Source organism: Taudactylus pleione, unplaced genomic scaffold (genome assembly GCF_031769625.1).
Source record: "Taudactylus pleione unplaced genomic scaffold, aTauple2 ptg000244l, whole genome shotgun sequence".
NCBI classification, from domain to species: Eukaryota; Metazoa; Chordata; class Amphibia; order Anura; family Myobatrachidae; genus Taudactylus; species Taudactylus pleione.
The window spans coordinates 11,320,082-11,339,367 of NW_028284646.1; the positions used below are offsets into that span (position 1 = coordinate 11,320,082).

Below are 19,286 nucleotides of genomic sequence, written 5' to 3' on the forward strand. Positions count from 1 at the left end.
GCAGCCGTATTCAATTTGAGCCGAGCCGCGTTAAGTTAACGCGGCCCGGACTTAATGCCGACTTCGCCTGTTTTGCAGGCGGAAAAATATCGCGCGCGTGCACGCTTTACCCCGTATTCAATTTGAAAGTACACGAAAACGGGACCCGGCGATACTTTAACAAGCGGAAAGTACTGTCGGTTTTGGGGAAATCAGCCTGATACCCCCCAAATGATGCTCTGACATGCTAAATAGTGTTTTTCTATACCTGATACAGAATAGTATTTAGGAATATTTTTTCCAGAAAATAAGTTATCCCAGCAAATTTGGGGTACTTGAAAATGGGGGTCAGCATATTTAAAGTTGAAAAAGTGAAGTTAAAAAAATCCACCTGCCGCAAACACAAGCACTCAAAAAAAACACTTGGGGACTCCCCCAGAGTCAAGTTCGCTAGTTTTTAAGTTTGTACCCCCCAATTTAATTTTTTTTTGCCCCCTTTTTCAAAGTACATTTTTGGGGTGTCCTTAAGTTTTTTTGACAATTACCTTTGGGGGACTGTCTGAAAGCTGCACGGGGGTTCCCGCAACGTTGCACCCCGAAACTCCAATTCTGCACTTTTTTCCGCCTCCCATTCATAGGTGATACTTTACCGCCTATTACATTGAGCGGAAAGTCTTTCAAATTGAATACGGGGTAAAACCAAAACAAAACAGACGATAATGACGTCATCGGCGGTAACTTAACGCGGATACGGACTTAATGCTTCAAATTGAATATGGGCCTTGATAGGTGGATAGACATAGAGGAAAATGTAAATAGTTTTTTTTTGTTTTTTTTTGTCTAAAGTGATGGGAACTGTTCAATTGTTTGTGGTGCTGGGCACAAGAGCTACAGACCAGCATTGCTTATCGTCGATGTCGTGCCCCAATGCACCGGGCGTATCGTTGCTAAAACTGTGCAAACTAATAGGCACGACTTTGGGCGGATTTTTGCTTGCCAATTTACGAGAGCACCAGCAGAAATAATGGGTGCACGTGGCATTCACGTCAAGCAGCACAAACAATTGCAAAAAATCCCGTCATCTTAGATGGGAGCTGCGGCCGCAGAAAAAAACAGGTTGACTGAGGCTATATGGGGGAAGTTAGAGTATGCAGCATACACACACAAGTTTGGGCACAAAATGATGGCCTATAGGGCTAACGTTGCATGGCATGTATCCTGAAAGTGTGCAGTTATGTTGTCGCTTTAGGTCTGTATGCAGTCAGAGTAAAGCTACGTCAGTCATCAGCATGTAATTGGTTATGACTGCCTTTTTAAGTTAAGTAATGCTTAATGTGTGACTGGTTACCGCTAATGCGTAGATGACAAAGAACATGGGGTCCCCCTGTAAAAGTGACAAAGTCTGGCTATACTGGGCTGGTCACATCTTTATATGGAGACCCACAGCATGGAGTCCTCATTTCGTACTGTGCTGACCTTGGAGTTATCAGTGTGTGGTGAAATAGCGGGAGTAGGGCCTGCAAAATGTCAGCCCCTGTAGATCTACAATTGCCAGTATGCCCCATTATAGTATAATATAAATACATTGGCCTGGTGCCGGTTGCCCCTCTTGTGGGGGTAGTGCCATTCTGGAACCCTATCCCCGCAGCTTACGCCATCTGCAGATAGCATAAGCCACTTTACCCTACGGGCTACATGTCGCAAAACTAGCCTGGAGAGGGTTCCATGCGATCATGTGTGCTAATATCTCGCCCAGATTAATAAATGACCCCCCCCCTGTCTTCTCAAAGTAGGCTACACCCCTACTGTAAGTATCTTTTGTTTGAATGTGCAAATTGCGATGACCTCTCTGCATGTGCGCATTTTTGCGGCTCAGAATTGGACTTTCATCAAACTTGAACTATAAATGGGACCCTTAGTGCTTGATGCTGCTCATAGATTAACAACTTTTATTTTATTTTTTGCATATGTCTGCAAAGATTTTTGATTTACTCGTCACATTACTACTAGATGACATCAGATCTTCGGCCTGTCATTCTTTGTTCTGGCACTTATCCCAGAATAATGTAACAACAATATGATACAACAAATATCAAAGTTCAACTTGGCACAATTCCCAGATTGTTACTATAGCAACTCCGTGCAGATTTTATAATGACCAATGTAATGTAACTGCAAAATGTGTAGGGGAGAGAAATTGCTGGGGGGCTGAATATAAAATACATAAAGGTGCACACACTTAACACTTTTATACCCTGTTCTGTGTTGAAGAGTTTATGTAAATCTTAAATGTGTTACCACCAATTACTTGAAAGATATCTTTCAGTGAAGTCATCCTGCCACATCTCTGAAATGGCAAAGTTGACCATATCGTTCAAGTTGGGCTGTATGTACGGACAATCCTAGGTATCGTTCATGCGGGAACGTGCATCGTTGGTCGTCCACTGCATAAAAATTAAGAATATGAACACTATATCTTTGAACGTTACCGTGTGTACCCACCATTAGTTTGTGCAGAGTTTGCCAGGCTGATTCTTGGCAGAGTTTTCTGCGGTGGAACATCTCTAAAGCCATCAGGTTTAGTGTGGTAGGGTTAAGATTTCAGTTTGCGGACTATACTATTTTTATATCTGATCAAGTTGATGTTTTTACACTTTAAAATTCATTGACATAAATATAATTGAAAAAAGTCCCATACATCGGGGCCCTAAATGACCGCTCATACCTGTGCCTAACATTCTGTGCCGCTAAATTTAACCCACTGGATCCATTTAGACATAGCAAAAAGTTATACATTTAAAAAAAAGAAAAGGCCTAAAAATGCTTGTACATGTGCTCACACCTCCCCCTCGACAGGGGCCCTTTTCTGAGCTGAGCTGTCCTGTAGGGAGGGGGGTTTCCCCTGGGACTGTCTGATGGAGGGGGTTGTGTTAGGATTAGCTTTCCCTGTTTTACACAGCAATCTGCACCAAATCCAGGCCTTTCTTTTTCTTTTTTCTTTTTTTTTCTTCTCTATTTTAATGAGAAAAATGTGTCCACCTTGAATCGTAGCCAGAGTTGGAAATTACAGTGAAACCTTATGTTGTAGAAAGAAAAAGTTCTGGGGGAAAAATGTGCATGTACCTGTATGATTTGTATATAACTCTGCCTATACAGTACTCATAGTGTGGCTCATGTCTTGCATACCGAATGTGGATAGGACAGATGTCTCTCATAAGGCTATAGTGTTACTGCGTTCTAATGCTAAACGTGTTCTGTCAGCAGCACAGTACAATTCTATAGAAGATCCAAGGGAGCAGCCTCAGACTATACACACTTCTCTGTCACACATGGGTTTGTGAACACCAACTGATATTTACAGATATAGTGAAAGTGTGGAGGATACAGTTTTCGGCTTGTATCCGATATCCAAATTTTTTTTTTTTTTTTTACAAGTGTTACATTTTGGCAACAAATTCTCCCACAATACCAGAAGTAAAAGATGAGAACTTTCTCTGTCCCTCCCTTCCCCCGCTGCTTTCTGTTTTGTACCAAACTCTTTGTAAATCCTATCATTGTACTTTGGCAGCGCATGTGTAATGTAATGCTAATAAATAATCCGTGTACAAAACTGTTCTGATACAGCAGCTCTTTCCGGCGGTAGCCAAGGCCGGTTGTGGTCCTCCAACACTCTCCAATCACCACCCACTTATAGAAGAACATATATATATGTGTGTGTGTGTGTGTGTGTGTGTGTGTGTGTATATATATTATAATATATATATATATATATATTATATTATATAAATTTTTATTTTTTTATGTCACGCCTGCTGCCCTGATTTGGTAATCCATATACAGGTACTACGTTCAGAATGATCTATCATTACATGACAATATATCTTGTGCAATTGTTCATGAGTAGCTTGGAATTGGTCCAGGCAATTTTATAAAATATTGTGCAGTTTTGTACAGGTAATTTATTCATCCACATTGGTCCCTGCCCCAGTAGAGCTTACAGTGTCATTTCCCTACCACATGCAAACATTCATACAGCAAGGTCAATTTCATAAGAAGTTGATTAACCTGTCGGTATGTTTTTGGACTGTGGAAGGAGACCGGATTACCCAGAGGAAACCTATGCAAACATGGGCAGAACATAGATATGTTAATGGTCGCCAATGGCGTATTTTCCTGGTTGATGCAGCAATTTTCCAATCCTATCTTATTGTTTATGTTTCCTCTTGCAAATTCTGTAGAAATGTTGGTATGAATAAGCAATGGAATTCTGTATTGCTATGTACAGTTCCTCATTGTAGTAAACCTGACAGCTAATGATCTAATTTGCCCAGTCCCCACAAAATGCTGATTACAGTAGGGGATTATCCTTCAGAGGAGAGAGGTTTTTGGGGGAGGGGGGACAGGTAAGTGCTGGGGTGTAAAGTTAGGAAATGCTATCTAATTGAAAGAGGACTTAATCCTACAGTAGACACTGATGAATCAGGAAAACTAATGAAAACACATTAGGCATATTATTCTTTAACCACTTCCTGAACCCCTAGGGGTAAATGAGTCTGAATGTCCCCCTCTTAATAATGCTTCAGATTCAGAGTTGTGCATGTGAACTGTTTTATCCGGGTCTCAGGCATCCAATCGTTTTATACATTCAGTATGACTCCACTAATGTCTGTGCAGAGATACCATTTCCTGATTGGGGTTGCCATAGGAACCCGGTGATTTATTTTGGATATTACCAGAACACCCCCTCAGCCTAGGAACAGCCATATCACATGTGGGAAGAGTAGATTCAGCTCTCCCTTACTCATTTCTGTTCTGTTACCTGGCATGTTAGGTAATATTAGATAACTATAGTGATCCATTGAGTTTGTGGTGAGATATGGAACCGTATTCAATTAGAGCGGATCGGCGATACACTTCCGCCTCCTAGACTTTTCGCCTACATCTCGTCTTTTGTAGGCGGAAAAATATCGCGGCCGTGCCCGCTTTACCCCGTATTCAATATGGAAGTACGCAAAAACGGGACCCGGCGAAACTTGAAAAATAGCATTTTTCTATACGTGATGCAGGATAGTATTCAGGAGTATTTTTTACAGAAAATAACTTATCCCAACAAATTTGGGGTACTTGAAAATGGAGGTAGCGTATTTAAAAGTTGCTAAAGTTAAGTTGAAAAAAATCGGGAAAAGTCCACCTGCCGCAAGCACCTGCAATCAAAAAAACACTTGGGGCATACTTGGGGACCCCCCAGAGTCAAGTTCGCTAGTTTTTAACTGTCCCCCAACATTTTTTTTACACCCCCCCCAAATTCAGTTATTTTTTGGGGTGTTAAATGTTTTTTTAAAAAATTGCCAGTTTACCTTTGGGGGACTGTCTGAAGGCTGCACGGGGGTTCCCGCAATGTTGCACCCCAAAACCCCAATTCTTCACTTTTTTCCGCCTCCCATTCATAGGCGAAACTTTTCCGGCTATTACATTGACTTTCCACCTAGGCGGAAAGTCTATCAAACTGAATACGGAGTAAACTCAAAACAGGCGAAAATGATGTCATCGGCGCAAAGTTTCCGCCAAAAACACGCGGAAACGACTTTTCGCCTCAAATTGAATACTGGCCATGGATTGGAAACCCCATGTTCTGTCCACATGCTCCACTAAAATATTTGTTTCTAGCTCCCTAAAATTATTTAATCTGAAGAATGCTTGAGCCACACAGAGTTCTAAATCATGCCTTCAATTCCTAGAGTTTAGGCTACATGTTCCATTGAAACAGGGACAGGCACTTCTTAAAATGTTGAAACTATATAAATAAATGATAGTAGTTGATATTCCTATATCTGGGAGAACTAGCTATTTTAAGTTTAAAGGTATATTTCTCATGTTGCACTGATTGCCTAAAACAGGGATGGGAGACTCCGGCCCACGGGCCGTATACGGCCATCAACATCATTTTGCCAGGCCCGGCCAGCTGTGGCTATTCTCCCTCAGTCAGTGGACCTCTTAGGCCGGCTGACACTGCCTGCCGGGCCAGGCCAAATACTATGTGCCAGCTGTTGTGCTTCCTGGATTTGCGTTCCACTGTGGAATGCAAACAGGAAGCTGTCGGCTGCTCCAGCTCCCGGGTAGATTGTTAGGCTTGGGTATACAGTAAAAGATTTTCTGTCCAACCATCCAACTAGTTGATTGGTTGGAGTGAAAATCTGGTAACTTATGAAAGCAAATGGCAATCAGCAATTTGCTCCCAAATGCAAGAAAATGGACAAAAACTGTTTGAACAAATTGTTTAGATCAAACATTTAACCAACTTGTCTGACGACCATTATCATCTGTTTTCTGGCATTCAGGAGCAAATTGCTGATCATCATTTACTCCCATACGTTACCAGATTTTCATTCCAACCAATCAACTAGTTGGATGGTTGGACAGAAAATCTTTGTGTGTGTATGCAACATTAGTCAGGAGCAGTGGAGTGTATAGAGCTTTGTGCTCCAGTCAGTGAACATTCCTACAGTATGTGCAACTAAATCACTGAGTGCCTGTCCAGCTGTGATGAGCTGGGACTTGTAGTGCCATCACAACTAGAAAGGTCCTGAAAAGACAAGTGTGCAAATGATTTTATAAATATCCGAATGGCCCTTGGCAGAAAAAAGGTTCTCCACCCCTGGCCTAAAAGTACTTTTTGTTATTTTTTTGTTTGGCTATGGTTTTCCTATATTTAGCCAGCAAAATAATTTTTTATTCCAATATACTACAACAATACAGCTATATCTGTTCTGAGGAAAGAAAAACAAAATCAATACAAATTTTGTTAGATAGACTTAAAAAGTTATTCCCAGTGAAACCAATTCTTCTCCAAAGCCTAAACTTTGCTCTGATTACGAAGGTTTGAAAACACTCCATTTGTTAAGTGGTTAAGGAAAATGTCATTGGTCTGATTAGATGGTCCTATTTTTGAACCTACATACTAGGGTCAAATTTGCATTGCTATGGTCAGCTTTCCTGTCTTGTGACATATTTCACATCTGAGGCTAAACACGTATACACACTCACATTATATATATATATATATATAATGGAGTCAATCTAATTGGGTGTGAGTTGCTGTTATCTTCAAATAAATTTTGCAATCCACCTGGCAGCTCACATTGAACCAGTCAGATTAACTCACATTTTTCCATTCGCACCTCCCTGAGGGTGAGAGTTGGTATGGAAGATCTTTATTTTAAGGTAAAAATTACGGGACACCATGCAGAACCCCTTGGAACCCCCTAATGACTAATTAGGCAATTTGTAAGTTTCCAATTAGATTACATAGTCCAATAATTACATGTCATTTTTGGGGGTTAAAAAAAAAGGCCTCAAATTACCCCAAAATCAACTTTTGTTTCTTTATGCACCCCAAATTTAATTAGAGTACTTATTTTTAAAAAATTTACTTTTAAAATGCAAAAATCGTCCATTTAACACCATTTAAATACTTCCAGTACTTTTCTTATTTCCACTAACAGCCTTCTGTATGATTCTGCAAAGGAAATGGTCAGTTTTTGGGGTCCAGGATGGTCACCTCAATTCTTCATGCACTTCACCCACATCGCATTTGGCTGACAATTCGTAAACCCCCGCTGCGAGTACCGCGAATAGGCATTTTTAACTAGATTGGAGAATTCTCGGGTATGCACATCCATGCGAAGTCTGCAAGTTTCATGAAACCAACTTGCACCTATTGACACCAGTTTGTGTGTGTATGTATGTATGTATGTGTATATATTTCTCTTTCATCCACTAGGGGACACTGGAGGTGCTTACGCTGGGGTATAGAGGCGTGGATAACTGGAGCCGGCACTTTAAATAATTTAGAAGTGTGAAGCTCCTCCCCCTCTATGCCCCATCAGCCCTCAGTTTAGAAAATGTGCCTCTAGGAGCTGGTCACTACATGCTGTGCTCCAGCAAATACATTTATTTTATTTAATTTTATTTTAAGACATCTTTTACACACCTATAGGTACCCTTCGCCACCTATCTAAAAGGTGGGGTCCGGGTACCTGGCGCCCTGGTGTTTTAGCAAACACCAGGAAGGAGTGCACAGGGCTCATTACAAGAGCTCCTGACCGCTCCTTACCGCCACAGCAGGTCTTCACAACAAGAAGAGAAGACTCTGCTGACTGCCGAGAGAAGCCTCTCCGGGGACACGCAGTGAGTAACAAGCTGCGCATCCCCCGGCTCCTGCCCCGCGCTGACACAGCAGGCTGCGCTGTGTGGCTGTGTGCATAGCGCTGCTAGACAGCGCTACAAGGTCCCGATGTCAGCGCTGCCCTGCGCTGTGTTAGAAATACACAGCGCTGCACGCTGCTCCCTGCTTCTCCCCTCTCCCCGCTTATACACGCGGGTAGCGCGGAGGGGAGGGGGTGATGGACATAGCAGCCAAATTGGACCCTTAGGGCATGAAGAAGGGGGCGGGGCCTAATTAACACGGGCGCTCTCTATATTCGGCAAGCGGCTGTAGATAACAGCGTGGCTGCCGTTTATTAACTCTTAACTGCCTGCATCTCTCCTTTATACAGGAGGTGCAGCAGAACTGAAGGCTGGATTCTTTGGCTCCCCATTACTGGCTACAGCAGCTACAAGTTAAGCAGAGGCTGTGCATAATACACTGGGGGTGCAGGGAATCTGATCTGTGGGAAGGGAGTGGGGTGTGCTCCTCCTCTGTGTCCCAAGCCAGCCTTCTGTTTTTCTTTACTTCTGTATATACTCTGTCCCTCTGTGTGTGGTGACTGTGTGTATCCATGTCAAACAGAACAAAGGCGTCTCAAAAGATGTTTGTTGTTCTAGGTGTAACAACAAACTATCCAAGCTGCATGCGGCTGGGTCCACGTTATGTGATGCTTGTATAGCAATTGATCCACCTGTGGCTAATACTGCCTCACCTGCGCCTACATGGGCCGCTGACATGGTAGGAGTAATGACGGACTTAACGTCTGAGTTAGCTGAGGCACGCAAGTCTCAGCCTCCCTGGGTTGCTGGGCTAACCAAGTTTCTAGACACCATGGTACAGGTAATGGGTACAGCTGTGTCCGCTCACTCCACTTCCTTACAAGTACCGACACAAAAGCGTCCTTTATTGGCTATTCTCCAGTCAGAAGAGTCTGACGAGGAAAACCTCGCTACAGAGGATACTGAGGAAAGGGAATTGGAGGAAGCATTACAGGACGATACCCCTCTAGAGTTAGAGTCCACCTCTCCCAGGGTGGAATCTTTAATTTTGGCGGTCAGAAAAATCCTTAACTTACCTGAGGATATTATTCCTGCATCCCAGGAGTGTGAATTATTTCATGAACAACCAAAGAGTTTGGCGGTTTTTACGTTCTCACTGCATCTTCAACAGCAGCTCTCAGTGGCAGCAACCGGATAAACGGTTCCAAATTCCACGCCGGTTTCCTTCTAGCTACCCTTTTCCATCATCCATGATGGAGAAGTGGGAAACACCCCCTCCAGTAGATGCATCCGTCTCCCGTCTTTCTAAAAAAAACAGCACTCCCAGTACCGGGAGCTACAGTGCTAAAAGATCCTTCGGATCGTAAATTGGAGACAACGCTAAGATCTATTTATACCGCAGCGGGTGCTCAACTTAGGCCCACCCTTGTTACTGCTGGGGTTAACAAAGCGGTGGTTTGCTGGGCTGACCAGTTGATTACAGGTTTGGACTCTGGTACTTCTAGAGCAGAGTTACGCTTACTAGCTGAACACATCCGCGAGTCTGCAGTTTTCCTGGGAGAAGCGTCAAAAGATATCGGTCAGATTAGTGCTCGCATATCTGCTTCTGCTATTTCCGGCCGCAGAGCCCTTTGGTTGCGCGCCTGGCATGTGGACGCAGAATCCAAGCGTGCGGTGGAGGGTTTACCATTCAATGGCGACATGCTGTTTGGCCCGGAATTAGACAAATGGATATCCCAGGCCACGGGGGGTAAGTCTTCCTTCCTCTCGTCTACTGCACCGGCTCCCAGACGATCTTATACTGGACCTTCCTTTCATTCCTTTCGTGCGCCACATTCCTTTCGTGGTAGAGCCAGAGGTGCTCCCTTCCAAGCAAGAGGCGGCAGAGGTAGAGGTCGCCCACACTCGGTTGCACGTAGACAGGAGCCTAAGCCAGCTGAAAAACAGGTGGCATGACGGTCTTCCATCCCACCTGGGACCACCTACAGTGGGAGGCCGCCTGCAAAGATTTCAACAAGTTTGGAAACCGACATCTCCAGAGCCGTGGATCCGCAGACTAATTTCCCTGGTGTACCGAATAGAGTACGAGGTCCCCCCTCCACCTCGGTTCTTCACTACAAGTCTGCCCATACATGCAGACAAGGCCAGGGTTCTACAGGAGGCTATCCAGTCTCTAGTAGTGTCATCTGTGCTAGTCCCAGTTCCAGAACATCAACTAGGTATGGGGTTTTACTCAAACCTGTTTGTAGTACCCAAACCGGATGGATCGGTCAGGCCCATCTTGAACCTCAAGTCATTGAACCTGTATCTGAAGATGTATCGGTTCAAAATTGAGTCTCTGCAGTCCGTTATGCGAGCTTGGAACCAGGAGAGTTCCTATTATCCATGGATATCAAGGATGCTTATCTCCACGTTCCCATTTGGGAACCACACCAGGCCTTTCTGCGTTTCGCCATATTGAAGGATCATTATCAGTTTCGGGCATTGCCGTTCGGGTTATCCTCAGCTTCCCGCATCTTCACCAAACTCATGTCAGTCATGATTGCTCTCCTTCGGTCATCGGGAGTGAACATAATCCCTTAATTGGACGACCTGTTACTCAAGGCGCAGTCGGTATCTCTTCTTACAAGTCATGCCTTACTGACATATCAGACTCTAATCCAACACGGTTGGATAATAAGCTTCAAGAAATCAAATCTCAATCCGTCTCAGAAGCTCATGTTTCTGGGGCTGATCTTAGATACGGCATCAGAGAGGATCTTCCTTCCAGTAGACAAGGCCTGGGATATCCGGTTGTTAGTTCAGCTGGTCTTCAGACCAAAGAGGGTGTCCCTCCTTCTTTGTCTGCATCTCCTGGGAAGATGGTAGCGGCCTTCGAGGCAATACAGTTCGGGCGGTTCCACTCCAGGGTGTTTCCGCTGGACCTACTAACACAGGGGTCAGGGTCTCATCTGCTCCTACATCGCCAGATCCGTCTGAGCCCAGCTACCAGAGTGGCCCTTCTCTGGTGGACACAATCCAACAATCTTCTTGCGGGCCGGAGATTCGGAGTGTGGGACTGGATCATCGTAACAACGGATGCCAGCCTTCGAGGATGGGGTGCTGTAGTCCTTGATTATCATTTATAGGGTCGATGGTCCCCTCTAGAACAAAAGTGGCCCATAAATGTGTTGGAACTCAGAGCGATCTACAATGCTCTGATAGAAGCAACAGAGTTTCTAAGAACTCGTCCGGTAAGAGTTCAGTTCGACAACGCGACGGCCGTCGCGTACATCAACCGCCAAGGAGGGACCCGGAGTCGCATGGCCATGCGAGAAGTAACTCAGATTCTCAGGTGGGCCAAGAGCCAGTCTGTAATCCTGTCGGCGGTATTCATCCCGGGTGTGGACAACTGGGAAGCAGATTACCTAAGCCGACAGGATATCCACCCCGGGGAATGGATGCTTCATCCAGACGTGTTCAACGCGCTGATACGTCGATGGGGACCTCATGGCGTCACGATTGAATCGTCAGCTCCCGGTATACGTGTCAAGAACTCGAGATCCGCAGGCAGTGGCAGTAGACGCTCTGACAGTTCCATGGAACTACGACTTGGTTTACCTCTTTCCTCTGATTCCACTTCTTCCTCGACTGCTAAAAAGGATAAAACACACGTCAGCCTCTGTCATTCTCGTGGCTCCGAACTGGCCTCGGAGGAGTTGGTTCGCGGACCTTCGGTCCCTATTGTCAGACGATCCGTGGCCCCTTCCTCTGCGCCCGGATCTGCTACAGCAAGGTCCTTTAGTACACCCCAACCTAGCGCAACTGCGTTTAACGGGGTGGCTCTTGAAAACGATATCTTAAGACACAGAGGAATCCCAGACTCTGTCATTCCCACCATGCTACGCGCCATGAAACCAGTTTCGGCTGCGCATTATCATCGCATCTGGCATTCTTATATCTTGTGGTGTTCCAGTCGGGATCTTCCATCTAGGACTTTTCGGTTGTCCCGGTTTCTGCTTTTTCTTCAGACTGGTCTGGATTCTGGCCTTCGGCTTGGAACTTTAAAAGTGCAGGTTTCTGCCCTTTCCATTTTCTTTCAAGGGAAATTGGCCCTCATTCCTGAGGTGCAGACGTTTCTTCAGGGGGTCTTGCGGGTGCAGCCTCCTTTTGTACCTCCGATTGCATCCTGGGACTTGAACTTAGTTCTTTTGTTTCTTCAGTCGTCCAGGTTTGAACCTTTGGAAGAGGTTGATATTAAGTACTTATCTTGGAAGACTGTCCTTCTCTTGGCTCTAGCTTCGGCTCGTAGAGTTTCGGAATTGGGTGCTCTGTCCCATAAGCCACCTTACCTTGTGTTTCATGCTGATAGGGCGGAACGCCGGACGGTAGCCGCCTTCCTTCACAAGGTAGTGTCGGCTTTTCATATTAATCAGCCTATTGTGGTACCGTCTTTGGTGGAGGACTCTGGTGGTTCTTCTACCTTGGATGTGGTTAGAGCTCTCCGCATCTGTGTTGACAGGACTGCTTCCCTTCGTAAGTCTGAGTCACTTTTTGTCCTCTATGATGCGGTTCGGGGGGGTTGGCCAACGTCTAAGCAGACTTTGGCACGTTGGATCCGACTGACTATTCATCAGGTATGTTGGTGCCAGACGCCGGCCTCCTTTGTCCATTTCGGCTCATTCCACACATTCTGTGGGTGCGTCCTGGGCGGCTGGTAGGGGAGCCTCCACGTCACAGTTGTGCCGTGCGGCCACTTGGTCTTCTGTGCACACGTTTGTCAAGTTTTACAAATTTGATACATTTGCGGTTTCGGCATCCTGTTTTGGCCGTCTTTTTCTGCAGGCCCCGCAGAGCGCTCCCGCCCGTGGGGAAAACTTTGGGACGTCCCCAGCGTAAGCACCTCCAGTGTCCCCTAGTGGATGAAAGAAAATAGGATTTTGGTACCTACCGGTAAATCCTTTTCTCTGATTCCACAGGGGACACTGGACGCCCACCTCTGCGCTCTTAGCCTGCCTGTTCGGTTTGTTCCATATGTTGTATGTTTTGATTGTTGTGTGTTCTCTCCCTTTTTACTCCGCTTGTTCTCCATCTCCCCTCGGTCTTCATTTTCTAAACTGAGGGCTGATGGGGCATAGAGGGGGAGGAGCTTCACACTTCTAAATTATTTAAAGTGCCGGCTCCAGTTATCCACGCCTCTATACCCCAGCGTAAGCACCTCCAGTGTCCCCAGTGGAATCAGAGAAAAGGATTTACCGGTAGGTACCAAAATCCCATTATTTATGAACTCCCGATAACCCTGCAGTTTTGTAAATGCATATATTACATCTGTGTGTGTGTGTGTGTGTGTGTGTTTGTGTGTTTTGTCACTGTACAGGAATCTCAACCTTTGCTTATGGATACAATTTTTTTTTCCCCTTCTCTATTATATTATTTGTGTAAGTGGAGTGGGGGGGGTGGTTACCTTGCTATATCTACCTTCATCTATCTTTCCTCACTAAATCCACAACACGAGACAAGGAGCTACATACTCATCAGGGAGGGCCTCTGACTATGACATTTTATGTATCCTCCTGCAGTAGTTGATGCTCATGTCATCTCTGCCAGTAGGTAGCATATAGTTATACAGATATATAATATGTTTAGGTTTGCATATACTACACTCTAATGGGAGCAAGATGTACGTATGTGGAGGTATACTAGCATCTGACAGTTTTACTCCTAGTCAGCTACTGATCTACTCATCAGGAGCTCATTTAGGCTTACTCATCAATCTTCTTGTTGACTCCACTTTTCATATCTACAAATTGCTTGATAATGCCTCACAAGCCTCATGCACTTTGTTGGGAAATAAAATGCTGCTTTAGCTTTGGTTAACTTCAGAATCAGGTTTGATCGTTTTACTTAATATTAAAAGCAAATATAAAAATGTACTTTCTTGTGTGTTTAAAGCTGGGCACACACTGGAGTGTCAGACATTAATTCCAACATCTGAGCAATTCCCTTGAACAGGGATTGCCCGTACACTCTTGAATGAGTTAATGAACAACGGAAAGATTACTGTTCCATCCTTCATTATCCTACCACTGGTCGCTAGCGATGTCGCTAGGTTTGATGTGCAGCACATGACACCTAGTGACCGCAGGAGTGCGAAATTGCCCATACACACTGAGTGATGTAGGTGTTTTGTCATTACGAAACTGCAAATCAGCCCAACATCGCTCCAGTGTGTACCTAGCTTTTATATTGAGGTCCTAAAACAAAGTTCATCCCCAATTAATCACTGTTGTTCCCCCTAGCTGTAATCGCAGATTTTGAGGGGTAACCTTTTTACATCTGTGGTTGCCATAAGAAAACTGCACTCGCCCTGCCAATACTCTCAGTAATATGGGTTGGATAGAATAGAGTGGTGAAATTCTTCCACACAGTAAGGACAAAAAGGTGCTCCTGCTGTTTTCCTACTTGTAGAATACATCTTTGTTCAGTACTTTAACATTGCAGAAATTTGTTCGCTTACGGTGCTGGGGCTGTAGATTCTGTTCAACGTACAATGAATGGGTTTTGGTGGCTTAACATCCTATATATACACACCCTATAGTGAGCGTGTGTTTGTGTTGGATCAAATTTAGACAGTCTTCTGTGGCAGGGACTTATGTAAATGATATTATAGTGCCAACATATGCTTGACAGAGAATATGAATGCCATAGCTGGAGCTGTACATCACCGTCTACCTGATTATCAAACTTGTGATAACCTGCAAACTGAATTGACACTAGCTAGAGCACTCCCATAACAACACATGTCACTTATAGACACCTTTGGTGAGGGGCACAGTGCCTGGTTCCACAGAGTTTATTAACGCAGCAATCCTGTGTACCATGCTGCTGTGGTTTCCGTATGCATGTTTTTTATGTAAGAATACTATAGCTTTAGGAAAGTAAAGGACAAAGGGCTTCATTGAAAATTGCTATCGTGATATAAATGCACAAATATTTTGTTATGATTTTTCTCTTTTTAAGGGAGTTTCCTTTTTGCTATGGGCTAAAGGTTAGCTTTCCTTGCTTGATTTTGATTAAGAGTCGCCAGGGAGGAAAAGCAATTTTCCTTTTTTATCAGACATTGCTGGGTTACTGGATTTGTACTTTACTCCAGATTTGAAGAGTCAACGTTAATGCAAATGTTAATTACAGTCAGGGGGCAGAACGTTGAAATTTGCATAACCCGGTCTCTCTCTAAAGTGGTGAAGTGACTTTGTAGCTGTGAAATGTCGTCTTAGCAGTGGTTTTAAACTTTCTGTGAAATGATTCACAGGGCACGAATGATACTTCATTGGAGCACCATTGATTGGCTTACGAGATAAAAACGCTAGAACATGACACGGAAATAATGATACTCCAGCCAGCCTCAGATTCTGGTGATTTTTCTTAGACCATGCAATAAGGTTCAGATAAGCACTTCACATTCAGAAAGCAAAGGCTCAGCTATCCTGGATCAAATGTCAGCTCCCTAGCAAGTCTTTGGACACAGTTCATTATATGCAACATTACATCTGCAATTGTTTCGGGTAGTATCTTGAAATCAGAAAGTCAACTCCAAGCAGCTGGTCCAACTTGTGGCACCCTGATGTTATAAGAGAATAATAGAATTCCTTAACTGTCCAGAGAGAAACTGGTTTATTGGAAAATAACATTTACATTTGTTGGCTATTAAATGTAGACTGTTTTGTGAAAACGTTTTCTTAAATCTAATTAAGAAAAATGCCTTTTTACAGTCTGCTCAGTGCTAAGCCAAAAATACATTCTCTGCATGTGTGCATCTCCAAACACTGCAGAGAATGTTTCCTGCTTTGAAAATTAATAATATATATTATTATTAATGCAGTATAATGTTCTTTATCTGGGTACAGTATGTGATGGCAAAACCTGGGCACTGTCCAGCTTCTTTTACTGTTTTGCACTTGGACAATTTTACAAGATAACCTCTTTTGAGCTGGGTTTCCATGTACGCCACCGCCTATGGGTCTCATACAAAAAACACTTGCTGCTTTTTAAAAAAAAAAAAAAGATACAATGGGAATGGTATCATAGACTTGTGTGTATTTTCATGTCCGCATGGATTTCATCTGAATTACCGTGCAGATTTAAAATGTATGGAACCAGCTGACAACCACACTGCAACCACATTGCAAATGAGCTATTAATCCCACTATAGAAAATCCAGCTTTGTCCTCATCGTTACTTGTTTTTGTTTAGTGTTTATCAGAATTACATTAATAAAGAACAATTTCACTTAATATTTATATTCCATACAATCTCCCCATAAATAAAAAGTATATTGCTGTGTTGGCGTCCAGTTTAATAGTAGCAGTGTAAAGTCAGCAGCCCTTAGTGTGAAATTTTTTTTGTTATTTTTAATTGAGTAGAAACCATTGAATTGTAGGACAGTATTATTTAGTGGTGTAAAAGGGGTTTAATACTTGGTGGGAAACTGGGATATCTGCTATCACCCAGTACTCACTACCAGTACCCAGTGTCATGTCATATAATAGACCCCTTTGCTAAATAAAATAAGCCAGAAATCTGACCTATACAGTTTCTAAATAAGTTATGCTCTGATGTTGTGACTGAATATGTAGCTTGTGTTTATTGTGCCCTTTTGTTGAAGGGATTTAATTGTTTAAAGGTGAATGTGGTGATCTAAAATTATTATCCAGTAAATACGTATGCACTCACCACATTGTGACTAGTATGAAGGAACTATTTTGTGTCCCAGCCCTTATTCTCCCTCAGGTCGGTATCAAATTAGCTAATTGTTCAGGCGCTAATCGATCCCTCAGGGCTGTCCAGCGCTTAACGCTGGCACTTATCAGGGATTTATTTTTCAGGAACGTGATGTGTCCTGAGAAATTATCCCTAAAAAGAGCTGCGTTTTCACCACTGCAATGGTGAAAACACAGGTCCGTGAACTTATCATGGATCCTATAGTGTTTTCTCCCAAAAAATCCTATTTGTTCAGAATACCGGGATAAAAAAAACGATCAAAAAAATCTCAGTTTTTCGTCCCTGAAAATAAATATATCTGGGATAATTGGATATCACTATGAAAAAAATTCTATAAATATAAACTGGGGTTAGTCGGTTACACTGACAACCTTAGTCTACACCCGGTGCTTGTGAAGCACAATTATAATGAATGTAAAACTAAATATATAAATAAATAACTAAATATTTAATGAATAAGTAAATAGAAAAATAAATAAAATATAAATAATCTTCTCAATCAGCAGGGTTCGATGTCATTTGCTAATCTGACACTATTGGGAGACAAAACACATGAAAGAAACTGCGTAGTCTTTTCTATAAATAGATATCCCCCTTAGAATTATTTATAAAAATAGCTAGTTATACAGGTTATGGGGAACTTATTCTTCATATAACCCTATAAGCAAATCACATTTTGCAGTTTGGAGAGGAACATGATTTAAAATACAGTATACATTTTAATAGTTGTGTGAGAACATGAAGTCAACAATGTCTTCAATGCTGAGGATGATGGTTTTTCAGGTTTTTGTTTTTTTCTAATGTGGGGGAAAAAAATTCTTGGCTTTATTCATTTTCTGCACTGTTTTAATCTCCCAACCAACTACAAACTTGGTACTGGTCTCTGGTGTGTCAGTGGTATAAAACTGAGTCTTCCTGTAATTTTTGTTGAGACCGCCTTGCATAAGTTAACGACTTAAAAACATGATAAAAGGGAAGGGAAATTGAGGAGGGAGGAGAAGAATTTTTAATGGAAAAGCCATAAAATCCATAAACATTCAGATTAATACAAGTAGAGATGGCATTTACGTGTGCAGTTAGAGGTTTTGTTTGGGCTTAAATACATTTGTGAATACCCCAGATTAAACCTGTGATGTACTTTTCATTTGTGGTCCCTTGGTCATTTCTGCTTTGTCATATTTGCTTGTTGTGGCTGATAGCATGGTCCAAAATGCCTGCTAATAAGTCATTAGATAGGAGCCTCTTTTATGTATTAAATGTACAGATTAAATGTATTACTGAGATTAAGGGTAATGTGTGCCCCTTTTTGTGAGTTAGAGGGCCGCATAATGTGTATTGGTTTTTCTGTCTATGAATTAGACAGAGCCACAGTATTGATAGCATTTTACGATTTGTAGCGTTGTGTGTTTGTAAGCTGTGAATGAAACGCTGGTATTTGTACACCCCACAGCAAGTACAAAGTTGTTTTGCTATAGATGAGGCTTAGTTGTGAGTTTAAGAAAAATATATAAATGGCGGCCTTTATTTTTATAGTACTTTGTTTTTGTGATTGTGCGCTTGTAATGTATGCTGATATTGCCCACTTGCTGGCTGGACACATGTATGCACTCTCCATCTTCCCTTTCTGCAATGTTTCCAGTGTCCAAACCACACTCTGCCACTTAAAGACTGGGGATGGATCTCTATTACTGTGACTGTCACTGAAATTTGAGCGCAGAGTGACTTTTTTTTTTTTTGACCCTCAAACCCCACGTGACATGTAAGAAATCAATATAGGGCACCCGTGAAATTGATCATGGGGAGAACAGCCTAGTACATACGGTGCACTCTAAAATGGCAATGTATTTATTAATTTTATTCATTTATGTATGTATTTGAGGAACATAACATGATACAGCTTCTGTCTTTTCTCTGAGAAAATGTCCATCTTCTGAATGAGAAATGTTGTTTATGAAAATGTTTTTTATTAATCTCCAAACAATTTGTCGTTATTGGATCTGTTTTATTTGTGCAGAAACTCTCTTGGATACTCGATGGACAACATCAGAGCTGGCGTGGGTTTCACATCCTGAAACTGGGGTAAGAAACATCACTCCCCTTATTCTTTAACCTGCTTTAATCCTGTCTTCCTCCATCACCTATATTTCTCCTTCCCTTTATTTCTTTTTACTTTCAGCTTTATCAGCTTATTTCTTCTTTTAAAAGGTACTTTACCCAATGCGGGAGGTACTTGCTCCAGCTAGTGCTGTAAGATGTTTTGAGACTGGAGGAAGTGTGAAAGTAAACTCATGACACTGGATAGTTGGTTGCATTGGCACCCTTTCCATGCAGAGTTTATTTTC

At 42.8% G+C, this 19,286-nt stretch overlaps 1 protein-coding gene across 1 annotated transcript in view; it reads left to right on the forward strand.

Annotated features, from left to right (window-relative positions):
- EPHB3 (EPH receptor B3) overlaps positions 1-19,286 on the forward strand; it is a 44,232-nt gene that overhangs the window by 11,644 nt on the left and 13,302 nt on the right. Inside the window, exon 2 of the mRNA XM_088479700.1 lies at positions 18,959-19,023. Coding sequence (XP_088335826.1) covers positions 18,959-19,023 — 65 coding nt within the window. The remainder of the gene's footprint in view (positions 1-18,958; positions 19,024-19,286) is intronic.